General features: G+C 44.8%; 1 protein-coding gene across 4 annotated transcripts in view; it reads left to right on the forward strand.

Moving 5' to 3' along the window:
• pcdh15b (protocadherin-related 15b) overlaps window positions 1-14,383 on the forward strand; it is a 213,781-nt gene that overhangs the window by 131,078 nt on the left and 68,320 nt on the right. For all 4 annotated transcript variants that reach the window (XM_090212388.1, XM_036955811.2, XM_090212387.1 and 1 more), the window contains 3 exons: window positions 2,667-2,795; window positions 11,949-12,257; window positions 13,498-13,716. In XM_090212388.1, the coding sequence (XP_090068514.1) occupies window positions 2,667-2,795; window positions 11,949-12,257; window positions 13,498-13,716 (657 nt within the window). The remainder of the gene's footprint in view (window positions 1-2,666; window positions 2,796-11,948; window positions 12,258-13,497; window positions 13,717-14,383) is intronic.

The following is a 14,383-nucleotide window of genomic DNA, read 5'->3' on the forward strand; positions in this document are numbered from 1 at the left end:
GGTCATTCAATGAGGAATTGACCTGTTTGGATATTGTGTTTTGTTTGATGGTCGCAGTTTCTTCACAAAGGAGGAGATTGGGGGCTTTGGTCTTTGTGATCCATCACAGACCTCATTAATCAGCATCAACATGATGGCCCAGAGCCTTATTAAATGTTCTGCTCTGATACCGCCAGCCTAAAAACGAGCTAATTGGAGAATCCATCATATTTGTGAAACAGTCCGTCAGTAAGAACACACCCAGTCAGTCGGTAGCGTCACAGACCACGGATGAAACCTTTAAAGGGCTGAGATGTTAGATGACCGGCAGAGATCACTCTTCCTTCCTCCCACGGTCTGGTAATGGTTCAGGATCACTTTAAATTCAAGAAAAGTCACGGTGATGGGTTATGTACAGATTAACTTTCCACACTGAAGTGTTGGCTTTTAAATACCACACCTCTATAGAAAGCAGGCTTAAAGTGGATCTGACACCGTTTAACTAAACAGTATATTGGTCTAAAATATCACGTTTGCAGTTTGTGCTTTAAAACCAATTTCATAAGAGTTTTTTATTTTTTAAGTTACATTTAAGATCACTTTATTGTTCAATTGCACACAAGGTCCAACCAAAATTTGACTTCCGCTCCAAAACACATACAGATTTTGGAAAGGTGCCGGGGGCTGCCACTGTGCGCCTGGGGAGCTGTTGTTACCCGATTTTTTTTCTGTCTTGACGCAGGACTCGAACTAGCAACCCTCCGGTTCCTGGCTCGACCCTCTCTAACCACTAGGCTACCTGCAGCACGATGAATGCAGCAAAAAAAATTCACCATGAATCGCTAGGTAGTCTAATAAATATTGCTATCAGGTTGTAAATCACAGCTGGTACATTGATTTGTTACCCCGGCCATTCAGGGGATGAACCGTTTCAGTTTCACTCAACCAACACTTTGGACAAAAACGGACAAAAAGGGCAGTGATTGGGAGCCTCAACACAATCGATCTAGCGATGCAGTATCGATGTGGTTAAGGCTATACCTTATCTATTATGTATGGTCTACTTATTTAGCTAGCTAGCTATATGACTTGATAGCTAAGTCATTTAACTAGCTAGAAAATGACACAGAGCCTTGTAGCTAGCTGGCAGGATGTCATGTTGTTATTGGGCTGGGGGGCACTGCAGGAGGCCGAGCAGGCTACTATTCCCCATCTGAGAAGTTTTACTGTCCTCCGTGCTAGATTTGAACTTGTATGGTTCAGGCTAACGTTGTTGTTGTTCTGGTTAGGCAACTGAAGGAGAGATGTTGCGCTGTTCCGCTGTCTGTCCAGTGGAGTGCAACATCAAAGTGCTGTTGGCATGGTTTATTTGCCTAATCTAGCAGTGATTGGTTATGGCACACCGGTCTGTGTAGATTCTGGCCCAGGACAAGACCGACAAGTTTGTATTCGTTTTTATTTACTGCATTTCTATTAATGGCCCGACGCGCATGGCTGCTTTCCCATTAATATTACTATTAGAAAGCTCACAAATTCCTGACCCTACGTCATTTCCAAACGTTCTATGAAATGTATGAAAACGTGACATTCTATGTGCTCGATTCTCACACAAAGAAAAATTTTGTCTTATTCTTCCCTAGGTTGTACATTATATGAGCATCTTTGAATAAGATTTAATGGTACTAAATATGTGTCAGTTCCACTTTAAGTAGTGTGATGGAGTACCTTGATTAATTAACTTGCCTTCTTTGCACTAACACTCGTACTTGTCTTTTCTTACTAGCACAGACTTTGCTGATAGCTACTTTTATTGAGGAAAAATGTACTTCCTATGACTGTGATATGTGGTTGTCCCACCTAGCTATCTTAAGATGGATGCGCTAACTGTAAGTTGCTCTGGATAAGAGCGTCTGCTAAATGACAAAAAAATCGAATGTGATTACACGTTTACCTGTTGACCTGGATGAGCTTCCTGGATTCTGTTCTTCTATCGGGGGAAACGTGTAGCTAGAAGTCAAAAGGGCATTGATTTGATTAATTCAGTTTTATAAAAGCCTTGAACTCCATGTTTTATTTTCTATAATAGACTGCAAGTCGCTATGGTCACAGGATGCTCTCGTAGCCAGCTCAAGATTATCCGGAGCCGGGTACTGCGATTGCCGTCCCTGTGTCATGATATATCCTGGTTTCTGAAGAGATTTAATGTGCTATATCTACACGGCTCAGTAGTCTTGTTAATCAAGTGATAATTTCGACAAGATACACCGTCGGAAAGAACCTACAACTAAATGTGTTGGGTTTGGGAGCATCTCGTTGTCATATCAAACACAAAAATGCTAATTCACCTAAAGCTGAGGAGATTTGTCATTCATCACACGATGGCGAATGCAAATACATCAGCGTTATTGCAAGAGCTATAGCAGTTAATCAGGAAACAAGTGGATTTGTTGATGAAAACCCACCCAGGCCCTGAATAATGAAACCAAATGTATTATTTGATTAGAGAGTTTAAGAATGACATAGAATGTATTCACGCACATGCTGATTGGGTCAGGCATGACATACGGAGAAGTCTGCGGTGCTTTTAAACTACTGTTTCAGAGAAAGAACTCCTGCTGATTTGCTCTTGCCAGAGGCTTTGTTCGAAGCAGAGATCAATAACTGTTGTTTTTATCCTGCGCTTCCAGACCTCCACGGCTACTGTGAATGTTGTGGTCACTGATGTCAACGACAATGACCCCGTCTTCGATCCACTCGTGCCCCAAAACGTAACAGTTACAGAGGAGGAGGCCAACTCTTTTGTGGGCCAAGTAAAGGTAAGTCTGCGTTTATGTATGCCACACTGTTTACTGTGTGGCATTTACTGTATCGTCCACATTGCTGGCTCATACATAGCCCCTTGTATAATGCACTCATGTTAAGATCTGTCTGATGAATAAGTCAGTGTACTGTTGCTGGCTTGCCCTGTAGAGTAATGTTTCTGTTGCACTGAATCTATCAACATGTAAATTGCAGCTTGTATAAGCAGGCATACTGTCCATGGGGCCTTTGACATTGAAATAGTCTGTCCCATGCGATTTAACTTATCTGTACCTGACCTGCAGCAGTACACCCTACTGTTCCTTTGTGGCTCTGGTGGCTCTCTCCCGCTGACTCTCCCTGTCCCATTTGGCTAATTGTAATCAGAGGCCCGCAGGGAGGTGATGGCCGAGTGCCAATGGCCCCACTCTATGCTCGGCCTGACGATCCCCCCCAGCATGTGTGCCCAGCTGCCAGGAGGCCCAGAGCAGAGCGGGCCCAGGCGGCTGATGGCCCCCCGCGAGCTCCCTGCCCGCTCCGCTGTTAATCATTTTCCAATTTAATAAATGTAATTTAAATAATTTGTCACCTTCAGGGACATTCTATAATGAGTAGCTTTGTTGGGCTCTGTTAAGCTGCGAGGAGTTGTAATTAGTGGTGTAGTTTAATAGGGCTGGGGATTGTTAGTGGAATAAGAGGAGGATAATGCAGGCAGACATCTTTGGAGGGAGTCGTGCGGCTTTGTGTGGTGTTGCGCGGCGCAGTACTGTACACCGCTGTGTTGTGGATCATAAGATGAATGTTTACCTGGGTGAAGAGTTGGAGGGAAAGTGGCTGGAGCTGCATTGACTGCTGGGAATAATTGATGATCGATGCACACACTCTGGTGTGTATGTGTGAGCACTTCACCCATACTGTCTCAAGTGGGATTTGCAACAATATGTGCATCGAAACGAGTAAGCCTTTATGGAACACTAAACGCTAAACCATCTGTTGAGTACAAGTTCTTCCTCAATCTGGGAACGCATCGAGCACAGCAGGTTCATACAGGAAGCCTGAGTGTTTGCGTCGGCTGATATTGCACCAGTTAGATTCATCACTCTACCTCGATGTGGCAGTCTATTTAGTGGACCAGGTTTCTGCTTCCACATTCTCTGATGGCTGCCACGCGCACGCTGTGCGCTGGCGGTCTCGGTGGCACGCTGTGCGCTGGCGTTCTCGGTGGCACGCTGTGCGCTGGCGGTCTCGGTGGCACGCTATTGTTGTAACATGCGCGACTCGCCATGCCAGTCTGTTTTCTGTTTTCCCACCCCGGCCTCCACCTGTTTGGACTCTGCTTGTAATTATTGTGTATGCTCTGGCAGCCAGCCACCACGACGGAGCCAAGACTAACAAATGGTTAAACGAATACGTGTGGCGTTTCCTGTCTGAAATGGATATTAGTAGAGGTGGTGGGTTACCGCCATGTGTGTTATGGTGTTATTTATGCAACATTTCTGATTTATGTCCATGTCCTGTCAACAATAATAATAATAATAATAATAATAATAATATTAGTAAATTTGATCCATGTGATCCAAGGTACTGTCTGCAAGACAAATGAGTTGACTTGGCACATTCAGTGTCCGCTCCTGAGAGGCCTTTTGCTCTGCTTATCAAGCCATCAAGACACATTACTGTTTTCACTTAACGAAAGAGAGAGAGAGCTTCACAGACAAGCAGAAATCACTGTACTCTTTCTGGCTCAGCATGCCCTCTCTTCCTCACTAGATAATGAAACTATCCCCCTATTGTAGTGTTTACCAGTTGAGCTCTGGTGTGATGAACGGTGTAAGACATAGCTCGGAGTCTCTGCAACTCAAATCAAATCGAATTGTATTTGTCACAGGTGCGGAACACAACACAACTTACAGTGAAATGCTTACTTACAAGCCCTTAACCAACAATGTAGTTTTTTAAAATACCTACAACAACAAAAAAGAAAAAAGGAAGAAGAAAAAACTAATTAAAGAGCAGCAGTAAAATAACAATAGCAAGGCTATATACAAGGGGTACCGGTACAGAGTCAATGTGCGGGGACACCGGTTAGTCGAGGTAATATGTACATGTAGGTAGAGTTAAAGTGACTATGCATAGATAATAAACAGAGAATAGCAGCAGCGTAAAAGAGAGGGGGGAGGACAAATAATCTGGCTAGCCATTTGATTAAATGTTCAGGAGTCTTATGGCTTGGGGGGTAGAAACTCTTTAGAAGCCTCTTGGACTTAGACTTGGTGCTCCGGTACCACTTGCCATGCGGTAGCAGAGAGAACAGTCTATGACTAGGGTGGCTGGAGTCATTGACAATTTTTAGGGCCTTGCCTCCACCTGGTATAGAGTGTCTGGATGGCAGGAAGCTTGGCCCCAGTGATGTACTGGGCCGTACACATTACCCTCTGTAGTGCCTTGCGGTCGGAGGCCGAGCATTTGCCCTACCAGGCAGTGATGCAACCAGTCAGGATGCTCTCTATGGTACAGCTGTAGAACCTTTTGAGGATCTGAGGACCCATGCCAAATATTTTCAGTCTCTTGAAGGGGAGTAGGTTTTGTCGTGCCCTCTTCACAACTGTCTTGTTGTGCTTGGACCATGTTAGTTTGTTACTGATGTGGACACCAAGGAACTTGAAGCTCTCAACCTGCTCCACTACAGCCCTGTCTCAGAGAATGTTGGCGTGCTCAGTCTTTCTTTTCCGGTAGTCCACAATCATCTCCTTTGTCTTGATCACATTGAGAGAGGTAGAGGTTTCTGACCTCCTCCCTATAGGCTGTCTCGTTGTTGTCGGTGATCAGGCCTACCACTGTTGTCATCGGAAATCTTAATGATGGTGTTGGAGTCGTGCCTGGACGTGCAGTCATGAGGGAACAGGGAGTACAGGAGGGACTGAGCACGCACCCCTGAGGGGCCCCCGTGTTGAGGATCAGCATGGTAAATGCGTTGTTATTTACCCTTACCATCTGGGGGTGGCCCGTCAGGAAGTCCAGGATCCAGTTGCAGAGGGAGGTGTTTAATCCCAGGGTCCTTAGCTTAGTGATGAGATTTGAGGGCACTACAGACGTGAGTGCTGCTGGTCGGTAGTCATTTAGGCGGGTTACCTTTGTAATCCTGGGCACAGGGACTATGGTGGTCTGCTTGAAACATGTTGGTATTACAGACTTCGACAGGGAAAGTTTGAAAATGTCAGTGAAGACACTTGCCAGTAGGTCAGTGCATGCTCGGAGTACACGTCCTGGTAATCCGTCTGGCCCTGCGGCCTTGTGAATGTTAACCTGTTTAAAGGTCTTACTCACATCGGCTGCGGAGAGCGTGATCACACAGTCGTCCAGTACAGCTGATGCTCTCATGCATGTTTCAGTGTTGCTTGCCTCGAAGTGAGAAGTAATTTAGCTCGTCTGGTAGGCTTGTGTCACTGGGCAGCTTCTCAGCTGTGCTTCCCTTTGCAGTTTGTAATAGTTTGTAAGCCCTGCTACATCCGACGAACATTGGAGCCGGTGTAGTACGATTCAATCTTAGTCCTGTATTGACGCTTTGCCTGTTTGATGGTTCGTCGGAGGGCATAGATACAGGTTTCACCGATTGTAGAATCTTAATTTGAGCCAGTTTACTGCAGCTGGAAAAGAATCCTGCAGGAACATGAAATGTTAATTATTATGTGTATTATACAGTTGAAGTCAGAAGTTTGCATACAAAATACATTTAAACTCAGTTTTTCACAATTCCTGACATTTAGTCTTAGTAAAAATTCCTTGTCTTAGGTCAGTTAGGATCACCACTTTTATTTTAAGAAAGTGAAATGTATAGTAGAGATTTATTTCAGCTTTTATTTCTTTCTTCACATTCTCAGTGGGTCAGAAGTTTACATACACTCAATTCGTATTTGGTAGCATTGCCTTTAAATTGTTTAACTTGGGTCAATCATTTTGGGTAGCTTTCCACAAGCTTCCCACAATACGTTGGGTGAATTTTGTCAACTTTGGGAGTATGCTTGGGGTCATTGGTCATTTGGAAGACCCATTTGCGACCAAGCTTTAACTTCCTGACTGATGTCTTGAGATGTTGCTTCAATATATCCACATAATTTTTCTTCGTCATGATGCCATCTATTTTGTGAAGTGCACCAGTCCCTCCTGCAGCAAAGCACCCCCACAACATGATGCTGCCACCCCCGTGCTTCACGGTTGGGATGGTGTTCTTCGGCTTGCAAGCCTCCCCCTTTTTCCTCCAAACATAACGATGGTCTTTATGGCCAAACAGTTCTATTTTTGTTTCATCAAACCAGAGAACATTTCTCCAAAAAGTACGATCTTTGTCCCCATGTGCAGTTGCAAACCGTAGTCTACAGACTGTTTACTTTGGGCACGTCATTCAGACAGGATGTGAAGAAAAAACTTTGACATTTGTGGAGTGGTTGAAAAACGAGTTTTAATGACTCCAACCTAAGTGTATGTAAACTTCCGACTTCAACTGTAAGTATTGGAAATGTTCGTAAGGAAAAATCAAGTCTGAAATTTGAAATGCACTATATTTTTATTTTATTTCCTGCATTGCAGAAAAGTTATCCTGTAGCAGGGTGATCAAATCATTAACTTTTAAAGGTCGACTTTGGGCACGAAAAATGGTCCAACTCCTCCTCTTTCTCAATTTATTGTGGTGTGCATTTGGTGCGTCATCGATGTGACATTCTGGTTCGTTAGCTAAGTTAGCCACTTGTAGTGTTGACGTCATTTCGCAGGATTTGTTTTTGGACGGAAGCTGTAGAGATCGGTAAGAAATGGCACTTCTGTGGCCAAATATCTTATTGATCCATTATCCATTTTTTTAAAACATGCTTTAAATTAACTGGTATGATGGTGCATTGATAAGTTATACAGGTAAAAGCCGTTATTTAGCATTTATGCCCAAAGTCGACCATTGCTGAGAAGGTGAATGCTTTCATAACCAGGTCCTGGTTGCTTTAGCAGCTGATAGAAATGTATTGAACTCATGCCATCACTGACTGGAGAGTTATCTTCATTATTTTGGCCTGACGATTGGGTTTTCAGACTTCAGTCGAGTCAACATGTTCCTCATTATTCTCATGGTATCTTACTGATCTCCTGCAGGATGTTGTGTTCCGTACACAACAACAGCAGGGGCAGCATTTCTGTATTGTTTTACATTTTTTGCACCGCATTGCAATATGCTTTGAGTGAAGGCAATCTCCATTTTTATTTTTATGAAAATTACAAACTGATCCTGTCTCAGTATTACCACCAAGATTGATTCATTTACATTTCCTCAATGTATTTCATTCTCTGGTGGAAAATAAATGTTCTGTACGACTTCAACAATGTCTCTGAAAATAAACATGTTGTGTCCACTCTCCCTTTTATCACAATAATGATATGACCCAGATGCAGACACGGGAGGCGGATAGTACAGTTCTCAGATGATTTATTAGAAACACGGGGCAGGCAAAGGGCAGGTCGAGGGCAGGCAGAGGTTTGTAATCAGGTCAGAGTCAGACAGGTACAGGACGGCACTCAGAGTCAGGGAAGGCAGAATGGTCGGAATCGGGAAAAACTAGGAAACAGAACTAGAGAAACAGGAAGGCGGGAAAGAATGCTGGTAAGACCTGACAAGATGAACTGACAATAAAAAAACAGAACGCAGGTATAAATACACAGGGGATAATAGGAAGATGGGTGACACCTGGAGGGGGGTGGAAACAAGCACAAAGACCGGTGAAACAGATCAGGGTGTGACACCTTTACGCCCTCCAAAGTCAATTATCACTTGCCTTTTAGTAGAATAAATGACATTTTCAACATCAAATTTCTTTCCATTTTTCAATTACTTTTAGCTCCCAATCCGGAGGTGAGATGTTAAGTTACTATCTTCCTTTGTTCAATGGGATCACGGAGTCGTGTTCCTACAAAGTCATCAGAGGGATGATATGATAATTCTGTGTGATCCTGGCTTCTCATGTCATCTGGCTCCAGCCTTCAAGTCTGGAGTCAATGGGTGCAGAGTCAGCCTCCCTATTACCACCTTGATGATTAATGCAGGGAACCTCTGTGATCAGAGCCAGATAAGAGAGCTATCAGGGTAGAGCAGAGCACAGGACCTGGATAATGATGCACTTCTAGCAACAAATGCAGAGATACGTGCAGTGTAGGCCTATACTACAGTAACAGAACATACAGTGGGGTGAACAAGTATTTGATACACTGCCGATTTTGCAGGTTTTCCAACTTACAAAGCATGTAGAGGTCTGTAATTTTTATCATAGGTACATTTCAACTGTGAGAGACGGAAAATCACATTGTATGATTTTTAAGTAATTAATTTGCATTTTATTGCATGACATAAGTATTTGATCACCTACCAACCAGTAAGAATTCCGTCTCTCACAGACCTGTTAGTACTTTAAGAATCCCTCCTGTTCTCCACTCATTACCTGTATTAACTGCACCTGTTTGAACTCGTTACCTGTATAAAAGACACCTGTCCACACACTCAATCAAACAGACTCCAACCTCTCCACAATGGCCAAGACCAGCGAGCTGTGTAAGAACATCATGGGTAAAATTGTAGACCTACACAAGACTGGGATGGGCTACAGGACAATAGGAAAGCAGCTTGGTGAGAAGGCAACAAGAGTTGGCGCAATTATTAGAAAATGGAAGAAGTTCAAGATGACGGTCAATCACTCTCGGTCTGGGGCTCCATGCAAGATCTCACCTCGTGCGGCATCAATGATCATGAGGAAGGTGAGGGATCAGCCCAGAACTACATAGCAGGACCTGGTCAATGACCTGAAGAGAGCTGGGACCACAGTCTCAAAGAAAACCATTAGTAACACATTACGCCGTCATGGATTAAAATCCTGCAGCGCACGCAAGGTCCCCCTGCTCAAGCCAGCGCACGCCCGTCTGAAGTTTGCCAATGACCATCTGGATGATCCAGAAGAGGAATGGGAGAAGGTCATGTGGTCTGATGAGACAAAAATAGAGCTTTTTGGTCTAAACTCCATTTGCCGTGTTTGGAGGAAGAAGAAGGATGAGAACACCCAAGAACACCATCCCAACTGTGAAGCATGGTGGTGGAAACATCATTCTTTGGGGATGCTTTTCTGCAAAGGGGACAGGACGACTGCACCGTATTGAGGGGAGGATGGATGGGGCCATGTATCGCGAGATCTTGGCAAGCTCCCTCAGTAAGAGCATTGAAGATGGGTCGTGGCTGGGTCTTTCCAGCATGACAACGACCACGAAACACACAGCCAGGGCAACTAAGGAGTGGCTCCGTAAGAAGCATCTCAAGGTCCTGGAGTGGCCTAGCCCGTCTCCAGACCTGAACCCAATAGAAAATCTTTGGAGAGAGCTGAAAGTCCGTATTGCCCAGCGACAGCCCCAAAACCTGAAGGATCTGGAGATGGTCTGTATGGAGGAGTGGGCCAAAATCCCTGCTGCAGTGTGTACAAACCTGGTCAAGAACTACAGGAAACGTATGACCTCTGTAATTGAAAGCAAAGGTTTCGGTACCAAATATTAAGTTCTGCTTTTCTGATGTATCAAATACTTATGTCATACAATAAAATGCAAATGAATTACTTAAAAATCATACAATGTGATTTTCTGGATTTTTGTTTTAGATTCCGTCTCTCACAGTTGAAGTGTACCTATGATAAAAATTACAGACCTCTACATGCATTGTAAGTAGGAAACACTGCCGATTTTGCAGGTTATCAAATACTTGTTCTCCCCACTGTAGATGCAGGATATACTACAATGGAACAGCATAGTACAATTCTAAACACACAACACAGTTTCACCATGAGCGATATGTTCCATTAGCTCATTAGAGTGCATTGGAAAACCACTGTCTTCAATCTCGAACAAATCCAGAGTGAAATGGTAGGATTAATGCTGTATGGATACAATACAATCCCTACGATATACAGACAGAACTGCTTAACTTGCGGCACAAAAAAATCCTCCATTTGCATTACAGAGAGGACACAACAGGCTGTTTGAAGAGACGGTTCAACTGTAACACTGTGTACCTGTGTAAGGCTGTCTGCTTGTGATCTGTGTACTGCTCTCTCTCTGCTGTTGAAAGAGGTGTCTCATCGTGTGCGTGTGTTCATCTGTGTGTGTGTGTTTGTTTGTATGTGTGTGTGTGAAGGGGGGGTGTGCACTTACCCGCGTGCTTGTGTGTGTTGTGTATATGTCTTCATGTGTGCGTGAGAGTTCCTCCCTATTAATGTATGCATGATGCCTGCCATATGATGTCCACATCACCAACAAACTAACATGGTCCAAGCACACGAAGACAGTCGTGAAGAGGGCACGACAAAACCTGAAAATATTTGTCATGGGTCCTCAGATCCTCAAAAAGGTTCTTCAGGTTGCACCATCGAAAGCATCCTGACTGGTTGCATCACTGCCTGGTATGGTAGCTGCTCGGCCTCCGACTACAAGGCATTACAGAGGGTAGAGCATATGGCCCAGTACATCACCGGGCCAAGCTTCCTGCCATCCAGGACCTCTATACCAGCGGTGTCAGAGGAAGGCCCTAAAAATTGTATAAGACTTCAGCCACCCCAGTCATAGACTGTTCTCTCTGCTACCGCACGGCAAGCAGTACCGGAACGTCTAGGGGCAAGAGGCTTCTAAACAGCTTCTACCCCCCAAGCCAAGCCAGAAGACTCCTGAACATCTAATCAAATGGCAACCCGGACTACTTGCATTGCCCCCCCACACCCTTCTACGCTGCTGCTACTCTCTGTTATTATCTATGCAAAGTCACTTTAATAACTCTACCTACTTGTACATATAACTGCAATTACCTCGACAGCGGTGCCCATTGACTCTGGACCGGTAACCCCTGTATGTAGCCCCGCTATTGTTATTTACTGTTGCTCTTTAATCATTTGTTAATCTTATCTCTTACTTTTTGTGTGGGGGGGTGGGGGTATTTCCCGAAAACGTTATTGTTGGTTAAGGGCTTGTAAGTAAGCATTTCACTGTCAGGTGAACACCTTACAGTTGTTGTATTCGGCGCTTGTGACAAATAACATTTGATTTGATTTGATATGGAGGGTCTAACCCCCTGTGTCTCCTTCCCACCCACCCATCCATCCACCCAGGCCACAGATCCAGACGTGGGGGTTAATGGCCAGGTGCGCTACCGACTAGTCAACCACGCCGACCTCTTCAGGGTCAACTCCAATGGCACCATCTACACCGCCGTGCCTCTGGACCGAGAGGTCAGGGGTCAGTATGACCTCATTGTGGAGGCGGAGGACGGAGCGGTGGAGGACCCCAGGAGGACCACGCTGACTCTGTCGGTGACTGTGCTGGATGTGGATGATAACAGTCCGGTGTTCTCACAACCATCCTATACGGTCAATCTACCGGAGAATAGTCCTAAGAACACAGTCATCCTGCAGCTTACTGTGAGTTTGTGTGTGTGTTTGTGCATGATGTATGTGCGTATGTGTGATTGCCAGCCTGTGCGTGTGTGCATGTGTGTGTCCAAGAGTGCACAGCATGCTCCATGGACACTCAGGAGCCACAAGGCAGGGGTGTATTTACTACTTCAAACGCTCCACAGTCCAAATGCATCCTCTAGTACATCAAAGCACACAAGGTCAGGAGGCATATGGATAGCCTAGAGCATATTGACAGAGGATATCAAAACCTCAGACTTGGACATTTTTACATGGCCCACTATTCAGTCAAGTGCACTCAGGAAAGGTCAAACAGGAGCTGAGTGGAGTAGGAACTTTTTTTACCCCCATTATTCTCTGAGGTGAAATTGTTAATTGGAATCCTGCTTGTTTTCCAAGAACCTGACTTTAGAATTGTGGTTATTTGTATTTTCCAAGAACATGCTTCTTCTTTGATCCAAAAGTTGAGTATATCGTTTGGACTATCTAGAATTGTGGTTATTTGTTGCTAGTCAGCCCAGAAAATACCTTTTTGAGGAGACCAGTCACATCTCCCTGTGTGAGGCTAATCATGGACATTTTCAGGTTGGGTTGGTTGATTGACAGGTTTACGTGACAGTGACAGTGTCTGTCTGGTCCTAGTGCAATGATCCCCTAGCAGTGTCAAACCTCTCATCACCGTGGCCTCCCGTCGCTCCCCATGCCACACCGAGCCTGCTGATAGGCTGATATTGTAGACAGATTAGTGGAGCCACTAATGGCTGAACTAGCATGGTCAGGGGGGGGGGGGGGGTGTTGTTATCTGTGTGTAGGCCCACAGCTATTCTTCCCCCTACACACTCCACGTGAACACACACACCTCCACTTGAAAAAACGACATGCACAACCCACACAGACGCAGGAGTGAATCCAGAGGTCTCTCTCCTAACAATGGATTTGAGTAGTTATTACTGCTTGTCACTGTGATTTGACTGACGAGTGCCAGAAACTAGAATTGCTCGATTCTTTTGTTTTTATGATTGCCTATTGAATAAGAGACTTAAGATTCATGCTGTAACGTTGTGTAATTTTCTGGCTGTTGTGTTCTTAGCTAATAGAGAAACTGTTTCTTACATACACCTATTTATAACTACAGTACAAGTTACTTCAAGTCCCATAGACCAGAGATCCACTAATACAGGACACTGAACTGTTTCTTACCCGCAGTACTCCTTCCTCCTCCATCTCTTCATCTCCTCTCCTCTAGGCCAAAGACTCTGACCTGGACTCCAATGTCACCTTCCGTATACGGACCCCGGAGGCCAGGCAATTGTTTGCTGTCAACCCAGTGACTGGAGAGCTCTCTGTGCTGCAGACGCTGGACTTTGAGACCCTGGCAGCCACGGACCACACCTTTGTGGTGGAAGCCCTGAACAGTGGAGGGAGCATGCCCCCAGGCCTGGCCACTGTCACTGTAAAGATAACGGTAAGGAAACGACTGTACCTTCCCTCTGCCGCCTCCATAGCAGGGGCTGTTTATCACTCACAAGCCATCTTCATCATTCAAAAGGAAAAATGCAGAAGACCTGTGAATCTAATTTTTCATGAATACATGGCTCCGCCCTCTCTCGCTCCTCTCTCTCTCTCTCGCTCTCTCGCTCTCTGGTCTAAAACCACTAGCCATTCTCACCACCACGGAGTAAAAGAGAGATGGATGATCCTCAGCTACCTCTCATTTCTCCTTGCCCGATGAAAGACAGACTGACAGATTGATATTGTAGTACAGTGCTGGGATATTTGATGTCTGGATGATCATTAGGTTTGTGAGGGCTCTATTTTGTCAGTATTGTGGCCATCTGATGTATTATGATTCAGGCTATTAAGCACCAGACACGAGCTGGATGGAGATTAGCCCACCGTTGGCCTCTGCGTGACGCTCCTAGACCAGTAGAAGAGTGGGCACTGTAAGAGATCAGGCTTGTGATGTGGTTTTACACATTAAACGAGGCTGTATTACTCAGTCAGTGTCCATTAGTGTAATTACTTAGCTCTAGCTGCTTACAGTGCCTTCAGAAAGTATTCACACCCCTTGACTTTTTCCACATTTTGGTATAGCCTGAATTTAAAATGTATTCCATTTAGATTTTGTGTCA

This window comes from Oncorhynchus mykiss, chromosome 20, assembly GCF_057628025.1.
Source record: "Oncorhynchus mykiss isolate SJ-2025 chromosome 20, ASM5762802v1, whole genome shotgun sequence".
In the NCBI taxonomy this organism is placed as follows: domain Eukaryota; kingdom Metazoa; phylum Chordata; class Actinopteri; order Salmoniformes; family Salmonidae; genus Oncorhynchus; species Oncorhynchus mykiss.